This window comes from Tiliqua scincoides, chromosome 3 (genome assembly GCF_035046505.1).
Source record: "Tiliqua scincoides isolate rTilSci1 chromosome 3, rTilSci1.hap2, whole genome shotgun sequence".
NCBI lineage: Eukaryota > Metazoa > Chordata > Lepidosauria > Squamata > Scincidae > Tiliqua > Tiliqua scincoides.
The window spans coordinates 1804553-1826635 of NC_089823.1; the positions used below are offsets into that span (position 1 = coordinate 1804553).

A 22083-nucleotide genomic window follows, 5' to 3' on the forward strand; every position below is an offset into this window, starting at 1 on the left:
TGAGCGGGAAGGAGGCGGGGACTAGCGCGCAAAGCCTGTAGGGAGCGGCGGTCACGTGGACCCAGTCCCGACCAATCGCGTCCTTGAGCGGAGTGCACGAGCGTGTCACGCGGCGAGAAGAAGGAGGTGCGGCCTCGAGGGGTGGAACGTGAGGGAGAGTCTGGTCGAGTTTCTTGTTGGACCACAAGATCACAAAGAGAGTCTGGTCCAACAAGAGAGTCGCAGTGACAAGAGTCACAGATCACAAGGAGAGTCTGGTCCAACAAGAGAGTCGCAGTGACAAGAGTCACAGATCACAAGGAGAGTCTGGTCCAACAAGAAGCTGACGGAACACGCCAAGATCCAGGTCTACAGAGCTTGCGTCCTGAGTACACTTCTGTACTGCAGCGAGTCATGGACTCTTCGCTCACAACAGGAGAGGAAACTGAGCGCTTTCCACATGCGCTGCCTCCGACGCATCCTCGGCATCACCTGGCAGGACAAAGTTCCAAACAACACAATCCTGGAACGTGCTGGAATCCCTAGCATGTACACACTGCTGAAACTGCTCATGGGCTGGGAGTGCTTGCATGCCTCACATGGCGGCAGCCCTTTTCGAAGGGCTCCAGGGGGGGGCTCTGCCTCACCTGTCTCCTCACCCATGGCTCAGAGGCAGGCCTCCACCTGCCTTTCCCCCCCATAGCGCCCGTCCCTGCTCCACTGCATGTCCTTATGGAACCTGCCAGCACACCACCTGTGTGTAGCCTCTCCCCTGAGTGCAGACCCTCCACATAATTATTGCCTCCTGCCTGCATCTCAGGCCCACTGATCCTTTGAAGCCCATTGGTATGGTGCACACTGCCTTTGAAGAGAAATATACAATAATTCCCCATGCCAGCTCTTTTGGTCACGCTGGGCTTTGGACCTCTGCAGCAGGGGTTGGCTCTGAAGTTTGGGGTGAAACTAGTGTACTATAGCTGGCCATTCCCCACAACCACCTCAGTTAGATGTTTTCAGGGGAACATTCCGTGGTACCTGCTTTCTCAGGCACTGGCCTTAACAGCAGACCCCAAGTATTCTTGACTAGTTCCCCTGGGATAGATTTTATGGACTTGCCTCAGACCCACTCCTTTTAAGCCATGAATATGGTGTGCACTGTCACAGGGGCTTTTCCCAAGTACAACTAAGCACAATAATGTTGAAATAAGCCAGTGTAAATGCTTTACAGGGCCCTAATACTCAGTCTTGGCACTGAAGCATTTGAGCCACTCCGTGCAATGCCAAGGGCAGGGTCTTGTATTGAAATAGGCCTTGCAGTGTGGCAAAAGCCATCTTCTTGGAGGGGAAGGGGCACCTACCAGCAGCACCTCTTAGTATTAGGACTGGTGTGGACAAATATTGAGCTTTGCCTCTTTGGTCTACCTGTGTTTCCATCTGTGGCATGGGCTGTGTATTTATTCACCTGGACCTTATGATAACCTTTGGGGGCAGCTCAGTCAAAGGTCATTATTCCCAGGATCTTGGGAAATACCTGGGAAAGGTCACCACAAAACCTTCAATTTGAGGAGCTGGAATCAAATCTGGCCCAAGAAAGGGGCAGGATCCTCCCCCCCCCCCCGCAACAAAGGGGGCAACTCCATGTCATCTGGTTTAGTGAAGGACATTTGGAAATGTGGGGTACAGGCAGCCATGGGAGAAATGCTAACAGTGTTTATTTTACCCTATATGCAAGCAGAATCAGGCAGAGGTCCCTGGACTCAAAGAGGTGGGGTTGTTAATTTAGTGAGGTAGTAGAAAGGTTTCTGGGTGGATGGAGCATGGGGTGACCACCCAAAGGAGCAATCCCCTGTAGAGCCTGCTGGGGTCATCATTCCCATCAGGCCTGAGGGAAATGCCACTCCCACCACACGTGGTTGTTAAGTCCAGATATCTAGGGTAGGTGGGCCTGCCTCCAGTGTCCCTTGGTTGAAGCCCCAGCCACACATTGACTGGGTGCTGCTGCTGCTCCAGAGATTTAAGAAGACAGCCAGGGAAGAAACTCCCCTGATTTCCAATGGCAAGGAATGGCTTTGCACACAGTGGGTAACAGGAAGATTAATGAAACTTTATGGAGTAAAAACCAAAAGGGCCATCACATATCGGTTCAAGTGCTAAAAATCGTTCTGGTTGAATTGTTTTGTGGGTAATCTTGGGAACGTCGGCAAAGGTCTCTTTCTAGAACATGGCCACTTCTGGACAGCCCCACCACTCACTCAGGAATCACCCCCTTTGGCCTCAATTCTGCAGGCTCAAAGGGCTCCTTGTTGCTGAAAGGTGAGGTAACTCTCAAGGTTCTGTGAGAGAGGAGGTCATGCAGAGAGGCACACATTTCACTGCCTCTGAGATACAGGCTCCAGTTCAGCTGCTGCAGGTGCCTACTTTCTCTTAGGGCTTGTTCTGCTCTAACACTGCTTCTGGCTGGCATCAGCAAATCTCACAGTTTCTGTACAATAAGCACAGAATGTTAAGTTTTCCCAAGTATCCTTGAGCTTGATCTACAAGTTAGCCTCAACTGTTTTCCAAAGTGGTTATGGTGTTGCAGCCTTGGCATGGCCCCCTCGATCTCCAGGCACAGCCAGGTGTGCCCTTGCCCTCACCCTGGGAATACCAACCCTCCATGTTTCCGGGCATCTGCATTAATTTCCAGGTAACTGCTGAAAACACTGCTGGAGGAGTCACCAGGGCTTCCAGGAATTGCCATCAGCATGTCATGCTGGGAAAAAAAACCTCCAGGAACTGGTTTTATCAGAATTGTTTGCACTGCCCCGCCCTTGCATATTTGCAGGCCCCAAATGTGCTTAAGATTGATGACCCTTTCCTTGTCCTCATGGCAATATCTGGACTGCCAAGTTGCCTATAGGGTGTTAGTTGGCCACCTTCAGTCTCGAAAGACTATGGTATCGCGCTCTGAAAGGTGGTTCTGGAACAGCGTCTAGTGTGGCTGAAAAGGCCGATTCGGGAGTGACAATCCCTTCCACACTGGGAGCAAGTGCAGTCTGTTCCTGGTCTGTCTCCCTGGCTATGGGCCTTCCTTCTTTGCCTCTTAGCCTCAGACTGTTGGCCAAGTGTCTCTTCAAACTGGGAAAGGCCATGTTGCACAGCCTGCCTCCAAGCGGGCCGCTCAGAGGCCAGGGTTTCCCACTTGTTGAGGTCCACTGCTAAGGCCTTCAGATCCCTCTTGCAGATGTCCTTGTATCGCAGCTGTGGTCTACCTGTAGGGCGCTTTCCTTGCACGAGTTCTCCATAGAGGAGATCCTTTGGGATCCGGCCATCATCCATTCTCACGACATGACCGAGCCAACGCAGGCGTCTCTGTTTCAGTAGTGCATACATGCTAGGGATTCCAGCACGTTCCAGGACTGTGTTGTTTGAAACTTTGTCCTGCCAGGTGATGCCGAGAATACGTCAGAGGCAGCGCATGTGGAAAGCATTCAGTTTCCTCTCCTGTTGTGAGTGAAGAGTCCATGACTCGCTGCAGTACAGAAGTGTACTCAGGACGCAAGCTCTGTAGACCTGGATCTTGGTATGTTCCGACAGCTTCTTGTTGGACCAGACTCTCTTTGTGAGTCTGGAAAACGTGGTAGCTGCTTTACCGATGCGTTTGTTTAGCTCGGTATCGAGAGAGTGTCGGAGATCGTTGAGCCAAGGTACACAAAGTCATGGACAACCTCCAGTTCATGTGCAGAGATTGTAATGCAGGGAGGTAAGTCCACATCCTGAACCATGACCTGTGTTTTCTTCAGGCTGATTGTCAGTCCAAAATCTTGGCAGGCCTTGCTAAAACGATCCATGAGGTGCTGGAGATCTTTGGCAGAGTGGGTAGTGATAGCTGCATCGTCAGCAAAGAGGAAGTCACGCAGACATTTTAGCTGGACTTTGCTCTCAGTCTGGAGAGGTTGAAGAGCTTTCCATCTGATCTGGTCCGGAGATAGATGCCTTCTGTTGTAGTTCCAAAGGCCTGCTTCAGCAGGACAGCGAAGAAGATCCCAAACAAGGTTGGTGCAAGAACACAGCCCTGCTTCACGCCACTTCGGATGTCAAAAGGGTCTGATGTGTAGCCATCGAAGACATCAGTGCCCTTCATGTCCTTGTGGAAGGATCTGATGATGCTGAGGAGCCTGGGTGGACATCCAATCTTGGGGAGAATCTTGAAGAGGCCATCCCTGCTGACCAGGTCAAAAGCCTTTGTGAGATCTATGCCTATAGGGTACGTTTGCACAAACATGTTAGGATCCCTGTTTAGCCTGGATTGAGTCAGAAGAAAGGATCAGCACTGTTTTTAAATCAAATGTACATTCTAGCTAATAGCCGTGTTCAATGAGAAGTTCTGCACTGGCCCCACTAAAGTGGACACCCAAGAACACTCCAGCGCGTTGTACTCGCCTTAGGTTTCACAACTGAATTCCAGACCTTGGCAATGCGTAAGGCAGTTTTAAGTGCCCAACTTCAGTGCAGAGGAAAACAAAATGCCTTACAATAATTCACTTTATCTTTGCTGGGGAAGAGCATTGCATCTAGATCTCTTTCTGCTACTGCCCTTTTTTTAACTGCTTTTTTCCTGATGACTGGGAAAGGTAGTGGCTGTTACTTTCTGTTTTTCTCTGTATAAAGACAGAGCCATTTAGCATGACTGTGGCCCTAGCTACAGGATGGCTGAGTAGAAAAATCAACAGCCTCCAGGCTTAACTTCATTGTTCTGGAGAAGAGTGAGGCATAATTACAGGGCTCGCTCCCATCTACCCACGCCCCTCTTTTATAGCTCTTCTGTGAGAGCCTTCTTGAGTTTCCTGCAGTTAAATTCATAGACCTGCTCATTCAAGAGGAAACACAGCCCTGAGGTCTGCAGACTGGTTACTATAACCCATAATTTCAGGGGATACAACCTTCTGGTTCCGGACTTCCTGCAAAGCCAGTAGCCTTCAGGTAATACTTGGGTTGGGGAGTCTTGGAAAAAAGGGTGAAAATTTTGGAGTGGGGCACTTGGAAGTTAAAGCTGGACAAAGGAGGAGGCTGGATCTGCCCTCATGTTGTTGGAAAAGCATCCCAGGTGAGATGGGCCCCCCAACTAGGAGCAGGAAGGTAGTTGGACTTCTCTGCTTTAGGGGGTAGCTGTGATGGGGCGGGGCCTAGTGGCAGAGCCCCTGCCACTGTAGCAGGATGCAGGTTCAGTCCTGGCAGTATCTGCTTGGAGCTTGCCCGAGACCCTGGAGAACTGCTGCCACTCTGTGTAGACAAGACTGAGCTGGATGGACAGGCCCAGCATGGGCTGACTCAAGCAGAAGGCAGCCGCAGATATTCAGGCTTCTACTTGACACAAATTCTGGAGCTGCTGGGGTGGAAGCGTCCAGGAAAGAGTGAGGCTACAAGGAGGATGTACATGCTGACCCAAACGCCAGCATTCCCTCCCCTATTTACCAGGGACCGACAGGTCTGATTTTCTGATCTCTGCATCTGTCTTGTCCCTGTTTGTACCTTTGGGTGCTGTTAAACGTTCTAGGGTGAGTATTGGATTCCACTCCAGCCCCCAGATCTCTAGGAGTAGGGGGTTTGTGTAGCTTGCCTATAGTGCACATCCATGCCCGTGTGTGTTCATGGGGTTTCCTGGCACTCTCAGGTCGTCCAATTCCTCTCCCACAGTTACTGAAGCAGATTCGGAGCTGCTGTGACCGGCTGGGGGAGAGTGGACTTTTCTGCCAGAGCCACAAGGACAAGCGCGCTCTGGGCATCTGGGCCATTGGAAGACAAGGCCGCGGTAAACAGAAGGAGTGTCAAGTGAAGGTTGCAGGGGGAGCCTTCAGTAGTGGGGTGGGGAGGGCCTGCCAGGGAGTTTTCCTCAGCATAGGAGTGGGTGATGTCACCCAAGCATGTCCCAGCCTATGTCTGTGAGATGTTGGAGGGTGTGTACTGAGGGGTGATGAGTAGAGGAGTTTTTGGTGAATGAGATAGGTTTACATCCTAAGTCTTATTGAACACAATGGGCTTACTTCTGAGTAAGGTAAATCACTGTTTTCACTTCTAGTGATGAGCCACAGAGAAAGCAGCTTCCACAGTCCACAAAGAGGAGTCTGATGTGGTGCAGGCTTCACTCCCCACCTGACGTTTCCCCCTCCCCCCCACCATGGCCCATCTGCTTTCAGTAGCCCCTTTGGTTTCACAGCAGCCCTTCAGCCTGGAATTTGGTTCCTGCACTTTGTGCAAAGCTTTGCCAGGAGGCATCAGGCCACTGCATTCTGGTGGGTTTTGTGTTCTCTTCTCAGGTTTCTGCACAGCTGATTTGGGGTGACTTCTTTTTCTGTTGCTGGAAACTGCAGTTGTGGCATTGCCCAGCTAACAGGGACAGGCAAAATGCTGGGAGGGCTTTGTGGGGCAGCTCTTTCCCCAGCGAGCACCTCATCCTGAACAGCCTCTCTATCTGTGCTTCTCTTCTAGGCCCTCCATGGACCTCCTGGTGCCCTTGGCACTCCTGCTGGCTGCCTGGAGCTGCTGCTCCTCCTCATCTTCCTCCCCTTTCCGCCACCACCTGGTGCAACGGAGCCCCAGGCGCAGCAGCTGCAAGCCAGTGCCCAGTAGTATGGGTCTCTGCCGTGGCATTGGCTACAGTGAGATGCGCCTGCCCAACCTCCTGGGCCATGACTCCATGAAGGAGGCCCTGCAGCAAGCGGCCTCCTGGGTGCCCCTGTTGACCAAGCAATGCCACCGGGACACCAAAAAGTTCCTCTGCTCCCTCTTCGCCCCAGTGTGCATCAGTGAGCTGGAGGAGCCCATCTTCCCCTGCTGGTCTCTCTGCGAGGCCGTCAGAAAGGGCTGCACCCCTGTCATGGCTGCCTTCGGCTTCCCCTGGCCGGAGATGCTCAACTGTAGCAAGTTCCCTCAAGGCAACGAGCTCTGCATCCCTCCTGCCGGCCCAGAGGACCAGCTGGAGCTCCTGAGGGAAGGTGAGTGTTCTGGGGGCAGCAACCTTGGGGTGAGTGCCCTTGGCAGAGCTGGATTGGCCCCTTCTGTCGTTTTTTCTTACTGCAATACTTACATGTGCAGGCACTTCAGTACACCTAGCGCTGCAGTAACAAGGCAATAACAGCCCGCAGAAGTGTGCTGTTGTCTTGAGAGCACAGAAAAATGTGGTTTGGTCTGGCTGCAGAATCTGCCTTCCTGAGAATCTCAGTTTTCCTTCTGGCTAGGAAGGGCTGCTTGGAAGTGAAGTGGCACTGCCTGGGGAATGAGGAAAGAGAAATGATGAGAAGGTTAAACCATGTGCTGAAAGATGACAGGACAGCACCCGAGTGTGAAGGGAGAGAGGTGGAATCGTGGCTGGGAGAAGGGACTCGTGAAATGGTTGTCCAAGTGAACAGAAAGGAGCGGTGCAAGACTTATTTGTGAGGCACGGACATTCATGCCAAGGTTGCCTCTGTAAAGGAACACTGTTTTGCATCATGCCTTCTCCCCTGGAAATCCTGGAAACTGCATTTCTATGATGCCACAAACCTGTACACATTTACAGAATGTAGAATTAATGCCTGTAATTAAGATTGTGCTTGGTGCCTTTTGGAGGGGTCACTGGTAGGTTTGATCCCACATTTAGTGTCCAGGATGCAAATGACCAGACAGCTGAAAAGTGTGATGAGACACTAACGTTGGGCGGAGAGAGCAGGGAGAGGATTCTGTTTGCTCTCAACAAGCCCTGCCTCATCTTCTGGCCAGGCGTCCTCTCCCCCAGCCAAACTGGGTTCTCTTGTGTCTCTCTTTGTTCCCCCAGATGTGGTGTGTGCAGCCTGCCTTGACAGAGGGCACGGTGAGAAGGAATTCCTGGAAAATGTTTGCACCCAAGACTTTGGTGAGTCTCATGTACTTGTGACAGGTGTCCCAGTTCAGGTTCTCTACAGTTTCATATGGCAACATAAGAACAGCCCCACTGGATCAGGCCATAGGCCCATCTAGTCCAGCTTCCTGTATCTCACAGCGGCCCACCAAATGCCCCAGGGTGATGGCCAGGAAAGAGTGCAAGCCAGCCACTACCTGAGAAAGCAAAGAAGCCACTGAGGCACCTATGAGGGGAGGCTGGGAATCAGCAAGCCATCTGTTGTGGAAGTCCATTTCCTTCTCATCCTGAAAGCCTTCCCTCCCTTCCCACATCTGTCTCCAACAGCTTTAAAAATGAGCATCAAGTCCTTGTCCAGCATGGAAGGCGATCTAAAAGTGATCCCAGAATCCAAGAGCCGCACTCTCTACAAGCAGGATGGCTGGTCAGAGGAAGAGCTGAAGAAGCCAGTCCTGTGGCTTCCCGGTGGAGAGGCCTGCTCCTGCGAAGAGCTCGAGGGGTCAGGCTCCATGGTCCTGGCCATGGGGCGTCGGGTGGCTGGTCGGATGGTTCTCTCTTGGGTTCAGAGATGGCGACAAGGAGAGAAGGAGCTAAAGAAGTTCTCTCGGGCCGTACGGAGGCTGCGGTGTTAGATGCAACCTCCCACAGCACTCCAACCTCCCTCTGCAATTGTTTTTATGGTTTGAGTCAGAGAAAGGATGGAAATGTTGTCTGGGCCCAACAACTTCTCAACTGTCCTGGAACAGCCATACTGTGTCTAGTGGGAGAAGGATCTGGTGGAGCACGCAAGCGGGGACCTTCTGCATGCTTCTCTTGGGGCCAAGATGACTGTGTTCACCAGACTCCTGACTCCTGGAGAAATTTTCTCCAACTCTGCTTGGTCCAGGAGGCAGCCCTTGGCAAAAGAGGCCTGTAATACAACCACCAGAAGTGGGAGGTGACACTTTTATAAGACTCCTCTCAATGGTTGAGACATGGGATGTGTGCTTAATGGCACAACTGGGCTGGATGGGGGGGGCTGTTCTGAATGAACAAACCCTCCATCTGGACTGGTTGCTTGATTATGTGCATGTCTGACTGGATCCTTGGAAGCTGAGTGGGGGGACGAGACTGTTTCACGTATAAGAGGGAATCGCACAACTTTCCTCTTTTCACACTCCTTGTGCAAAAGAGGAGGTTTGCACATCAGACTGAGGGTATGAAATGTACAAAGCAGGTTTTGGTGCTTGTGGTTTAAGCCCCTTGTGCGTGCGTACACATCACTGAACACTCCTTGGCCTTCTAGTTTCCGCGTTCTTATTCCACCTATTTTCTGTCTCCAGGATACCATCAATTTTTACATCTATCATGTTTAAGTTTTCTCAATTCTCAAACCTGATTTTGAGGAAACGAGCAATCTCATTTTTCCATAGGGCTGGACACAGTACTAAGTGTTTAGGAGACCTTTGCTGATGGAGGTTGCACTGCCCATCATGGAAGTACAGGTTTCTATGACCTGCCACAGCTTGTGGTCCAACTAGTGTTGCACGTTTTTAAATCAGCACAAGCCTTGGCCAGAAGCAAACGTGCAATGGACGTGCACACCCTAGACACCACCCTCAGACACCACCACCCCCATGTGTTCAGACTGCAGTTTTGAACCTGCTGCAACTCCCTGAAAAAGCCGTTGCCTGTTCCAGCCTCAAATTCAAGACCTGGGAAGGGGTGGAAAGTACCACAGAAATTAACGCTTTACGCTGTGTATTTGTATTTCTATTGTTGATTATCTGAAGAATAAAACAAAAATTTAAGGCTACTGGTTTAATTTCAGAAAAAAATGGCAAAACGTGGCTCAGTGTTGCCAGGAGACGTGAGATCCTCCGCGCATCAGAATGATGTATATAGATAATTATATATCTGGATTTTCAGAAGGCATTTGACATGGTCCCTCACCAAAGGCTGCTGAGAAAACTTAATAGTCAGGGAATAAGAGGGAAGGTCCTCTTATGGATTAAGAATTGGTTGAGGTCCAGGAAACAGACAGTGGGTGTCAATAGGCGGTTTTCACTAAGGAGAGAGGTGAAAGGCAGAGTGCCCCAAGGATCTGTCCTGGGACTGATACTTTTCAACCTCTTCATTAATGACCTGGAGAAAGGGCAGATGACACCAAACTTTTCCCAGTGGTGAAGACCAGGAGGGATTGTGAAGAGCTCCAGAAGGATCTTTCCAGACTGGCAGAATGGGCAGCAAAATGGCAGATGCGCTTCAATGTCAGTAAGTGTAAGGTCATGCACATTGGGGCAAAAAATCCAAACTCCACATATAGGCTAATGGGTTCTGAGCTGTCTGTGACAGATCAGGAGAGAGATCTTGGGGTGGTGGTGGACAGGTCGATGAAAGTGTCGACCCAATGCACAGCGGCAGTGAAGAAGGCCAATTCTATGCTTGGGATCATTAGAAAAGGTATTGAGAACAAAACAGCTAATATTATAATGCCATTGTACAAATCGATGGTATGGCTGCACCTGGAGTGTTGCGTTCAGTTCTGGTCCCCACATATAGGATATAATGGAAGGAGAAAAGCTGCAAAAGACAGCAACCAAAATTATTACTGGGCTGGAGCACCACCCTTATGGGGAAAGGCTGCAGCGTTTGAGGCTTTTCAGTCTAGAAAAGAGGCGCCTGAGGGGGGGACGTGACTGAGATACAAAATTATGCAGGGGATCAATAGAGTGGATAGAGGAATATTCTTTTCCCCCTCACACGACACCAGAACCAGGGGACACCTGCTCAAATTGAGCGTCAGGAGAATTAGACAAAAGGAAATATTTCGCACTTGGTGAGAGTCATTGTGGGATCCCCTTAGGAGATGAAAAGGAATAGAGAAGCAAAATGGGATGAACTCCCACGTGTTTTGAATGATGCTCTCCATCAGGGGAATGGCCTTCCCAAAGAGGTCAGCCTCACTCCTTCACTGCCCATTTGTAGCACTCACACTCCTGGAAACTGCCGGTTCATTGGCAAGCGGGGTGCAAGTTAGAGATCCTCCTGTGCTGCCTCAAGGCTGGTGCTTCAGGTGTGTCCCCCTCCCTTTCAATGTGTGTTTTATTCCTTATCATTCCTTGGACTCTTCTTTTTCTGCTCAACTGGCAACCCTGTTCAGGAGGTATAAGATTTTACAGGGAAGAAAAGTATTGAGAAGCAGAACACAGACAGCAATGGCAGCAGCTCCCCTTCCAAGCCCAGTAAGTATCAATCACAGTCAATTTACCTGCACTCTTTGCATCCCACTTGTGTGTGGGAAAAGGCTCCAGATGGCCGATGAACACCAACCAACACAAAAGCAACCCATCCATAGTAACAAAACAGAATCCAGTACCCATCACAACCAAACCCATCTCCACAGCATAACTGGTCATCATTAATGAGGCTTTCCTAAGAAGAAGGTGCATGTGTGGACCTTTGGGGGGGGGGAGGGTGCTTCCCATGCCAGGAGTTGCCAAGGGGTGCATTCCACACGCTGGCTCAAAAGGATCAGATCCCATCCGTTTCTCTTTGGATTGCCTTGAAGAGGGACAAAAGTGCTTCCCTGTCTCCCTCCTTCAAGCACTCCAATTCATTTGAGAAGGAAATTTACACACGAGCTGAGCGAATTCATCAACCATCAAGGGACCCATGTCTGCAGCCCAACTGGCCCTTGCAAGCCATGGAGGAGGCATCATTGTTGCCAGTGCACCCTTCAGACTGGAAAGGGCTTTGCAGGCCCTGCTGACTCCACTTTCAGGAGGGAGGGCACCTTCCTCTTTGTGACTGGCTGCTGGACAACAGGAGCCTTGCAAGAAACCGGAGAGGCGGCTTAGGTGTCAGCATCAATCATTTATCTTAGCAAGCAGGAGGGCTGGGGGCCCAGGTTTGCCTCCCGCTCGCTTGCAGTTGCACTTCAAGGGTCTCTGTACCTTGGCCTGCAGGAAGGAACCAAACAGCTGCCAGAGCCCCAAACAGGTAAGAGCTGCTTTCTCTGCCTTCTGCATCTGGTAGGATAGCAAGAGCCTCCAGTGGCCAGCCTTCCTTCCCTTCCCTTCCCCCTGCTCTACTTCTCAAGTGAGGCAGAGAGAAAAGAACTGCCTGAGTCCCATATCTACCAGGCTCCCCACTCCCTCCTAGCACCCCAAGTCACTCATCAGCTCCTCCCTTATCGCTTCTTGTTAACACACAACCCCCTTCTCACTTCCACCAGTAGCTTGGAAATGTGCTTCTCCAAAGCGCATTGGACAGGGTCCTTCTCCAAAAGAACCCTGTGTGATTCACCAACAAATACCAATGCAAAACAGCAATAAAATGCTTAAAATCCCAAGATGAAGATAAACCAATGAAGAATCTTGTGGCACCTGAAACTCCTGGCTGAGGTAGAAGCTCTGATGCCCTGAGGCCTCTTTGTTAGATGAGCAATTAATGGGAAATGGTCAGTGTTTGTGTGTGTGTGTGTGTGTGTGCCGGGGGGGGGGGCTGGGCTGGGAGCTTTCCCCCACTGCTTGTGTGTCCCCTATAGGTTTTCCACCCAGCCATGGTCTCCCCAGCCATTGCACTGGCTTTCATCCCCTTTGTGGTTTCACTACTCATCCGCTACCGGCACTACTTCTTGCTCTTTTACCGCGCGGTGCTGGTCCGATGGCTGCGGGACTACCTGACCGGCATCACCAAGGAGGAGAGGGCCTTCCAGTACATCATGACTCACGCCATCCCCGGGGACCCCCTGCACATCTTGGAGACCTTCGACCAGTGGAGCTATCACTGCGAGTACCTTTGCAACCTGGGACCTCAGAAAGGTGTGGCTGGGCCCTTGGAGAGGCTGAGGAGCCTGCTAGAGGAGGCACAATGTAGCCACAGCATAAAGATGCTGGGGCGAAAGGGGCTTAGCTCTCCCACTTGCACTAGGGGCAGACTTTTATCTTGCAACAAGAGGCGGGGGGGGGGAGGGAGAACACACTGGAGTGATCTGTCTGCCTTGCCAGGGTCAAAGGGCTACCAAGGGTTAGACCAAATGAGAATGAGAGCGGCAGGTTGCTCAGACATGGGCTTGCAGATCAAGCCCTAAGTGACTGGGGAGGCGCTACCTTTGCAGGGAAGGCAGGTATGGATGGTGTAAGAAGTGAGACACCCTGACTGGCTTGTGCCCTGGTTGGAGACAGCCTCCTCCTTCCCTGGTGCTCCACAATATCTCCATACGATCTGTTTATTTACAGACATACCCACTGAGCAAATTCAAAGCCAGCTATATTGCATGCCATCCTCAGAGGCCTTAAACATTTTGGGGGGTCAGCTGGCCATCGCAACCTGGACTTCTCTTTAAGCAATAAGCCTGCAGCATGAGATCTGTGTTCACTTCCTTTTCCTACCTCTCCTTTCTCCTTGTCTTTCTCAGTCTTCGTCCTGTCATTATTTAATCTCTTAAACATTTAAACAAAAGACAAAGAAAAGAAACCAGTGGTGGCCAGGCCACATCCTGGTTGTGAATTCCAGGCCACCAGATGAACACCTGTGATTTAGGGAACAGGCAACCCAACCCTAGATGAGCTTGACCTCAAAGCAGGCCTTGCTGATGGTTTCTTCTTCACTATGTGTGTATCCTGCCCCTCCTCCCAGGAGCTGGCTCAGGGCCAAAGGCATGGGGACAAGTTCATGTTGCCTTCACACCAATCCTGTAAGGGAGGGCATGCGTATAGTAATTGGCCCAATGTCTTGCAGTGAGTTTCATGCACAATTGGGGATTTTAACACAGGCCTCTCAAGTTCAACACACCATACAGTACGTCACACTGGCTCAGCTCAGAAAAGTACAGTGAAAAAGCAAGCAACTGGTTCTTTTCCCCTTTAATTTACAAGCATTCACTCCTGTCTACCTCCCAAGGATGTAGAGACCACTGCCTGGCCTGTGTATAAACTGCAAGGCCACCTGAGCCTGACAGGAGCAGACACTTGCAGGGGATGAGTTCTGTCTCAGCTGTCCACAAACAAAATATCTGATTTGACTACCCAATTTTGAAATGCATGCAAAGTTTTGGTTTGGTGCTAAGGAAGAAACAGGCTGTGGGAACAGTTCAGGAAAGGGCAAGATTGGCAGGACACACGTGCCTCTTCCTCATGCCAACCCTCTCTCCCTCTGTGCGATATTTGGCACCTCTAGCTAAAATCCTGGAGCGGCTGATCTATGAGAAGGCACCCCTCACCGTCCTGGAGCTGGGCACGTACTGTGGTTATGCCACCATCCTCATGGCCCAGTCACTACCACTGGGTGCCCGCCTGTATTCAGTGGAGATGAACCCGTGCAAAGCGGCAGTGGCCGAGAAGGTCATCCGCCTGGCTGGCTTCGACGATGACACGGTCAGTAGCCTTGGCTTCCATGGCACTGCTTGCAGATCAGAAAATTCCCTGGTTCTGGGACTGAAATGGGAGCAGTCAGGGCCATTCAGAGCACATTTGCGGGCATTCTCAAGAGATGGTGGCAAGAAGGGGGGGTGGGACACCCTGTCTTAAAGGGTAGGCAACGGGACCACCAACACTTCATTCAGCCTGGAATCATACTAAATATTATGACAGGAGAGTTTCTGAACTCTTGCAGACTGGGCAGCAGTGGACCTAACACTGGGCAAACACCCCAGATGCTGAGTCCATGCGACTCTAGGATCATGCGGGAAGCCTCACTGAGGCTCCCAACGCGGCAGAAACTGCACTTCCAGTTTTCCAGGCTTCCCCAGTCGGTCCTACGGTAGCGCGAGGCTCCATCATGCTCCAACAGAGTGGGGCAGTGTTGCTGACCTTTGCTCCAGGAGCAGGAAGGGGTAAGTCTGCCACTGAGACTGGGAAACGTTTAAGATGGTGGGGGGAAACCTGGCTTGGCATAAAAGATTTAGGTGTCCTTCAGCGCGATCCTATGCATGTCTAACTCAGACAGGCACCCATTGTGTTCAGTGGGACCTAATTCCAGGAAAGTGTTGACTCTGCTTGGCTGAGGGTTCTGCATCAGCAGATTTGACTCAACACAGGTGCAGACCCCATGTCTAGACAGCCTCAAGGACCTCTCAGATGCAACCCAGCTGCCTCACCAAAAACCAGAAGTGCCTTCCATTGGCCTTCCGAATCCTGGGAAGGCCACACACATCCTTCCCACTCAGAAGGCCTCCCGGAGGTGTGCAGAAGGTCCTTGAAGCCCTACCCAGACTCCATTATCCTGGGACTGGATCCCTTGTGGATACAGAGGACCAACTGTACTGAATTGTAACCGTTGGCTGAGAAGACATGCAAAGGATTGCGCTGTGAGCAGACCACAAGCCAAACACGAGCCAGAAGTGTGATGCAGCTGCAAAGAAAGCAAATGCATTGCTGGATGCATCACCAGAAGTACAGAGCCATGGTCACAAGAAGGTCCTCTCTGTTCCACACCAGTCTACTCTCACGTCGAATGCTGCATCCAGTTTTGGGCACCACATTTTAAGGATATTGATAAGCTGGAGTGGGTTCAGAAGAAGGCAACTAAGGGCGCAATCCTAACCAGGTCTACTCAGAAGTAAGTCCTATTTTGTTCAATGGGGCTCACTCTCCGGAAAGTGTTGTTAGGATTGCAGCCTAAGACAGTGAAGGGTCTGGGCACAAAGTCCTGTGAGGAACAATGAAAAGAGCTTGGTATGTTTAGCCTGGAGAGGAGGTGAGGAAGGGAAGATACGATAGCCACCTTCAACTACCTGAAGGGCCGTCATGTAGGAGGGCAGGGATGGTGTGCTTCAGGTACTTTTTAAGGACATGCCTAGAACCTTGGGGCTGAACCTAGTGGAAAATAACTCAGGTTAGCCAGACAAACTTACGCGCAGTCTGCCTTGTACAGTTGTGGGCTCTCCCTGACTGGAGATTCTCAAGCTGAGGCTGGACAGCTACTTCTTGGGGATGTTGTAGTCGCCTGTGCTGGACTAGATTACCTCAAAGGTGCACTCCCACACAACATTCTACTGCTCTATGATGAGAGGACCGTCCTCCCCCTTTCTGCTTGCAAACTAAAAACACCTGCTGGGGAAAGTATGCTGGAATAGATGCATCTGTGGACTGGTGCTGCAAGGGAACACTTGTGCTATTTTGGTAGTGGCTTTAGCCAATGTTCAGGGGGGAGGGGCTGCATGGATCTCACTAGCTTGACTCTGCTGTTCTACCCTCCTGCTGCAGGTGGAGCTAATCATTGGTTCCTCAGAGGAGGTCATCCCTCTGCTCAAAGAGAAGCACGGGCTGTTCCAAGCAGATTTTGTCTTCATGGACCACTGGAAGCGCTGCTACCTGCGAGATCTGCAACTGCTGGAGGCCCATGACCTCCTCCCAAAGGGGGCCACCATCCTGGCCGACAATATCATCTGCCCTGGGGCGCCCCACTTCCTGCAGTATGTCAAGGCCTGTGGCAAGTACAAGTGGAGAATTCATCGGACTAGCCTGGAGTACTTTCGGGGCATTCGTGATGGCATGGCCCAGATTACCTACACTGGCCTGCCATGAAGAAAGATACTCCTAGAAGGAAGCTGGGCTGCCTCTCCCATCGGCCGCAGATGCAGTCACAAAAATGAAGGGCTTATTACTTGCGGGGGTGGGGGGAGAAAGCAACCCTATGCTGGGGTGCACATCTAGTAACAACCTAGAAAATTACACACACGTAATTTTGCTGGCCAGAATGGGAACCTGGCTGGAAACCTTGCTGGCCTTCTTTCCAAGGAAAATTCCCTTTTTTTCTTGGAAAATTGTTAATTGTTTTATGTTTTAAACTTGTAAGCTGTCTTGGTTGATTGTCCTTACTGGGAGAAAAGCGGGATATCAATTCTTCAAATAAATAAATTAGTTCGTAAGAAATCACAGCTGTGGGATAAACTTAGACCCAAAGTCCTGAAGGCACAGGTTGCTTGCCAGACACTGAGGCTGAGCTCTCTAATTGTTCACACCTTTACAAAATTTCTCTAACAGGAAATTAAGCTACAGATTCCTAAATAAGTATTTATGACCAGAGTAGAATAAACGTAACCCAGCATATGATGTTGTTTGATTTGCACATAGGGCAAGAAGAAAATTTAAGCTGTTTTGCTGTGAAGTTTACAAACTTTGTTGGAATGAAAGCAAAAATATTAAAAGCATCTATCCAATTTTCTTGCCTTTTCGGTGGGTAGAATACTGGGAACAAAGTGATGAAGTCCTGTGCATGTTCAGGGGAAACCACCTCAACCTCCGTTTTCGGGACTGACAGACAACCATTGGGTCCATCATTGGGTCCAATCAAGGAGAACATTATATGCCAAGAGAGGAGCCGCAGGATCACATCATGCCAGAGTGAGGGAATTAGAAATACTGGTCAAGTGATAAAAAGGTTTATTGAGCATTGAGTTTCTGTGGTGAGCAGAATGCCACCAACCACTCCACCCATTCGGGCACCGGATGCCCTGGCCCTGCAGAACTCCCCACTCTTCCCTCCCTTTCTCAAAAGTGTTCAGGTGGCCCACAAGCACTCAGCAGAATCTGCACTTCCGTGGCAGGGGTGTAGTGGAAATGCACCCGTTTGACAACCAGGATCTGGGCAGGTGGAGAAGACCCATGAAGGGGACCAGCCTGGCTTGTAGAGACATGTCCCACTTCCCTGCTCCACGAGTAGCAGATACAAGTCCGTAGGCCGAAATGCGTTTGCCTCACCTCCGGGCCTAGATCATCCACTGATCTTGATCCTGCTCCGCCCCTTCCATATCCACCTTGGAAAGAAGACAAGGAAGAACTCAGCAGAGATACAGCTGGGTGAAACTCCCCCTTCGAATGAAGGAACGTCTGTGGGGAGATAAGCTGCAAGTCCACCCAGTAAGCTCCAGTCCCGCTCTCCTAAGAAACCTCTGTGTGGCCGAACTGGTTGCTTTCAAGAGAACTTGTGGCAGTTTGGCCTGAAAAACCTATAACATGGAAACTGGGAAAGGTCCCACAATTGCCCCTCCCTTGTGGACCACCTCAGGACTCATAAGGCAGCCAAACTGCACCATCTCCCCAAGGACTGCTGCTGTTTTAGTGCATGAAGAACTCCACCTCCAAATACCCCAGAAAAAGCCACAGCTCTTGTTGTGGGAATGATGGAAAGGAGACCCAGGAAGACACAGTACAGCTGGCTCCTGAATCAGGCAGGCATTCTATTTCCCACTGTTGCCCATTTGGGCCCCCATGGGAAGCCTGCCAGCCAGAGAAGAAAGCAGGCCCTTCTCCTGCTATGACCCCCCGCGCCTCTGAAGGCTGCCCCAAACTCCCCAGACCTCGTTGATCTCTCCATCATCTGGGGACTCATTGTAGTCATTCATCTCATCCATGTCTTGCATGTCCTCATCATCTTCAGAGTCTTCCTCACTGTCTTCATCATCTTCATCATCTTCCTCTTCCTCCTCATCGTAAGTCTGCTAAGGCAAAGCGAAAGTGCAGCTGTTACTTCCCTGCCACCCTGAGGTTTTTTCCTCACTCTGTGCCCCATATCAAGTCCTTGCCCACAGCTGGGGATTCTCCTCCTGGGTCCAGAGCCTGCTCAGCAGCCACTTCTTCAACGAAGAGTCCCACTTCCTCCAACTAGCGACCCCCCATAATCCGCCACCACCACCACGGCCACTGCCGCCTCTGGGTCCTGTTCCCTCCCCTGACACCTTTGTCTTGACAAATCTAACTCATAAATCTTTGAAATACCTGCAGGTTGATTCACATTGTTTGAGAACCCTGCAAAAGATTAAACTGTATTTGCATCTCAACATATCCCTAAAACTGTCAGATATTCCTCCGTCCAAAGGCTCATAATCTAAGCTACAACCCCCCTCTTAGCTACTTGCCCCCTTTCCCCTCCTATAAAAAAGGCCTAGCCCAGCATTTCTCCTTGTATGGCCAAACAGCCCCTCCTGGACCTCATAACCCCCCTAAGGGGAACTGCGACCTCTTGGCCTAGGACTGCTAACCCTCCAAGTCCTCTCAGCTCATGTGTGCACTTGGCGAAGACTGTTGTAGCAACAGGAGTAGGGGGTCCTTCCAGTCCTAGCACCCAGTGAAAGCCTGGCTGGAGGCTGGCCCTCTAAGCTTGGGGAGAGAGTTCTCCTGCAGGAGGAGGACATGACTTCTGAAATATGGAGTGAGGCCAGGAAACAAGAGGAAAGCAGCAAGACCCATGAGAAGAAGACAGGTCCGCAGGGCTGCTGGAGATAGGAGACCAATACTGGGAGGACCCCATCATGACTATTTTTTTTTGGGTGGTAACTTTGAGAGTTAAAGGGCGACATGATAACTGATTATAAACATCTGAGGAGCTGCCATATGGAAAAGGTAGCAGGTTTGTGAGGACGGGACCAGATCAGAAAAGGTTATATCCCAACAAGGTAGATTTCAATCAAACGTTCCGGAAAACTCCCTGATGGTACAAACAGTTCGGCTGGGAAAGAGGCTGCCTGGGGTGGTGGTGGACTCCCCATCCTTGGAGATCTTGAAGCAAAAACTGGGCAGCCATTGGTTGGGGATGCTACGCAGGTGGGGAGCTTGCACTGGCAGAGCTGGACTGTCATCTTACAGGTCCCTTCTATGGTCCCCTTGGCTGTGACATCACCTCCCAGGTGTGGGTGATGATCGTAGGCAACAGTCACCCTCCCTTGCACTCCTCTGAAATGGACGACTGCTCCATTGCAAGGATTTGGGGGAGCAGAAAAGGCCACCTTGTGGATTTTAAAGTTGACAGGGGACAACAAGTTGGCAGCTCCTCCCCTTCCCCCCAAGTACATCCAGGGGTGCCATGGTTGTTACCTCAGAGGCAGGCTTTCCAATGGGGACCAAGTTGTTATCTTTCTCAGCTATGCTCTGCAGCTGTGATGAGTGAGAGAAGACAAGTTCAGTCCAGGGAAGCAATCAGTGACATCCAGCAGGTGGCAGGCTCAGGCTTGGGGAGGGCGATTCTTTCACCCAGGGTCTGAGGCTGGCTGGCTGGCTGGCTGGGAGTACAGCAGCTCCATCTGGTCCAGCCCCCTTTTCCCCACAGGGCCAACCAGAGGCCCCAGGATGCCAAGCCAGGGCACCCAGCTCTGCTGCAGCGGCTTCTGGCTCTCCATACTGCTCACCCAAGCCTGGTGCTGCTGCTCCTGTTGTTGGAGCTCATTCTCATCCACACAGGGCCGATCCAAATTGAACCACAGCGCTTCGGTGACTCGGGGGAAGAGAGAAGGAAACAGTGTGGACATCGCTTTCTGTGGGGGAGAAAGGAAGGCAGGTGGGAGGTGCAGCCCACGTTCAGGGGTCAAGAGGAAGTGGCAAGAGCCCTGAAGTCAACCCTGGGGCTGCCCTCTTGATTGAAGAACTGCCAAGCGGGGGGGGGGGGACTACCCTGTGGAAGTTGGGGCAGGGAAACACATGGCACACCGGACCACGAAGGTTTCTGCCCTCGCAAGGGGAAAGCCTCAGGAAGAGATGCCTGCTCTGCCTGCAAGCAAGAGCTGCTGGGATTCCTGCAGGCCCAGGAAAGATGCCCGGAGCACAGAGGAAGGGCTGGCCCAGCTCACGCCACAAAGAGAGCCCGGCGTGGCTGCAAATCTCAAGGGAGTGAAACCCACAGGTGTGCAGCAGCGTAGCTGGAGGGGGGCAGAGGCTCAGGTTGGCAGGGAGCCTCAGCGAGACGGGCAAGCGCCCCCCCCTTCGGAGCCATTCCTGGCTGGGGGAGCCAAACGGCAGGTGTGATCCACAGAACAGCCACACGCCTGGGGCGGACAGGGAGGGCTGCAGAGCCCCAGAGCTGGCTGTGCTCAGGACAGCCGTGCGCCGGGGGAACTGGACCTGCTCACGTTCCCTCTGATGCCCCCCACAACTGCACGGGGGACTGGCTGGCTGGCTGGAGGTGGCCCTCCTCCTCGCGGGGGTCGCCAGGCTCCGAGAGCCGCATCCCCAGGAGGAAGGAGAACTGCTGGCCTGGGGTGGGCAGGAGCGTGGCGGGCACTGCCAGCTCCCGGCTCCGGAGGAAGGCTGCCGGCCTCAGGGGGCCGCGGGTCTGCTGTCGCGAGTGCCCCGGAGGCATCTGCTGCCCCGCGAGCTGCAGGGAGCCGGACTGGCCGGCCCGGCGGGGCTCCTCCTGGGAACCGGTCCGGGGAACCCCCGGCCACCTGGGGGCCCGGCGGGTCCTCCGACGCGCCTCAGCGCCTGTCCCGCGAAACTCCCTGCCACAGGACGGGGTGAGACGGCGGAGTCCGCGGCGCACGCACAGCGCAGGCCAGCCGCTCGAGGGCGTGTCGGCGGGAGGGCAGCGCGCCGCCGACCCCCGCTCTCACCTGGGCAGCCGACAGCGCCCCGGAAGCAGCTGCGACGGCGACCCGGAAGTGCTCTCCGCCACTTCCGTGCTCTCCGGCCCCGCCCCCATCGGGGCGCGGCTCCCCCGGCCTGAAAGGGCCCCGCCGGGCCTTCGGGCCGCGGCGTCGTCCTCGGCGGAGCTCGCGCAGTTTCGGGCTGCAGGCTGCAGAGGCGTCTTGCCCTCGCCCCGTGCGCTTTGCACGTGCCCAGAGGCACTCTCGCCCCACACTCTCCCTCTGGAAGGGCCACTGCTGCTGGGGCGGGCTGAGTAGCGTAGCTGGAGGGGGGCTGCAGCGCACTGAGGGTTGCACACGCCTCGTCATAGCTTTGCACTCAGCAGCGCCTGGCACCCCATGGCAGGGAACACCCATGGCAGGGGGTCTCAGCTTGGTTGGCAAGCTGAGCCTCCCTGCCACGCTGGGTGCCCGCCCCCCTCCAGCTACGCCACCGGGTGCGCCAGTTCATCCAGGGGGCCTGAGAGTTTGGTTGCTCCTCCAGCCTGGGCAGGCTCCGTCTCCTTCTCCAGAAACCGCCTGCACTTGGAAGGGGAACCAGAAGAACCTGCAGTGGGTGGGGGGTGTCTTGCTGTGTCATCCCAGTTGTTCCAGTGGCCCCTGCCCTGACTTTGCTGGCTCTGCCTTTTCCTGGCCCTGTTTCTAGAGACGGCTCGTTCCCCCTTCATCGCACTGAAGCCCTTTGCTCAAGCCTGGCTTTCACTGGTGTCCAAAGACCCTCCTCTGAAGCTGTTAACAGGCTGTGGCTGAGGGCAGTTAAGGCTGTTTCAGTTCTGCCTGAGCATCAGTTCTAAAAATTGTTCTTGTGTGTCTCTCAATACGTGCTGCTCTGTTTTCCATGATACTGAGGCTCAGATCCTCACCACCTTTCCAGCTCTGGCAGAGCTGTGCCAATGGGGCCTGTGCTGCA

General features: G+C 52.5%; 3 protein-coding genes across 6 annotated transcripts; 2 read left to right on the plus strand and 1 right to left on the minus strand.

The window, feature by feature from the left end:
* The first annotated feature begins 46 nt into the window (after window positions 1-46).
* Window positions 47-9550, plus strand: LOC136645584 (secreted frizzled-related protein 2-like). 3 transcript variants are annotated; one of them, XM_066621890.1, is made up of 4 exons: window positions 47-126; window positions 6448-6953; window positions 7772-7849; window positions 8162-9550. In XM_066621890.1, the coding sequence occupies exons 2-4, from the start codon at window positions 6455-6457 to the stop codon at window positions 8464-8466; spliced, it is 882 nt and encodes a 293-aa protein (XP_066477987.1). In that variant the 5' UTR covers window positions 47-126; window positions 6448-6454; the 3' UTR covers window positions 8467-9550. The 3 variants fall into 3 exon arrangements, with proteins under 3 accessions (XP_066477987.1, XP_066477986.1, XP_066477988.1); XM_066621889.1 differs by lacking the exon at window positions 47-126 and adding an exon at window positions 3667-3721; XM_066621891.1 differs by lacking the exon at window positions 47-126 and having other exon boundaries at window positions 6563-6959.
* A 2827-nt stretch (window positions 9551-12377) lies between these two features.
* On the plus strand, window positions 12378-16344 carry LOC136643959 (transmembrane O-methyltransferase homolog). The gene is made up of 3 exons (XM_066619393.1): window positions 12378-12639; window positions 13997-14193; window positions 16024-16344. The coding sequence occupies exons 1-3, from the start codon at window positions 12378-12380 to the stop codon at window positions 16342-16344; spliced, it is 780 nt and encodes a 259-aa protein (XP_066475490.1).
* Window positions 16345-17185: 841 nt separating this feature from the next.
* On the minus strand, window positions 17186-21205 carry ANAPC15 (anaphase promoting complex subunit 15). Of its 2 annotated transcripts, none has more exons than XM_066620666.1 (5): window positions 21141-21205; window positions 19944-20069; window positions 19633-19692; window positions 18120-18257; window positions 17186-17576 (listed from the first exon to the last, which is right to left on the minus strand). In XM_066620666.1, exons 2-5 carry the CDS (start codon window positions 20061-20063, stop codon window positions 17529-17531), a joined length of 366 nt encoding a protein of 121 aa, XP_066476763.1. In that variant the 5' UTR covers window positions 20064-20069; window positions 21141-21205; the 3' UTR covers window positions 17186-17528. The 2 variants fall into 2 exon arrangements, with proteins under 2 accessions (XP_066476763.1, XP_066476762.1); XM_066620665.1 differs by having other exon boundaries at window positions 18120-18260.
* Window positions 21206-22083: the final 878 nt, after the last annotated feature.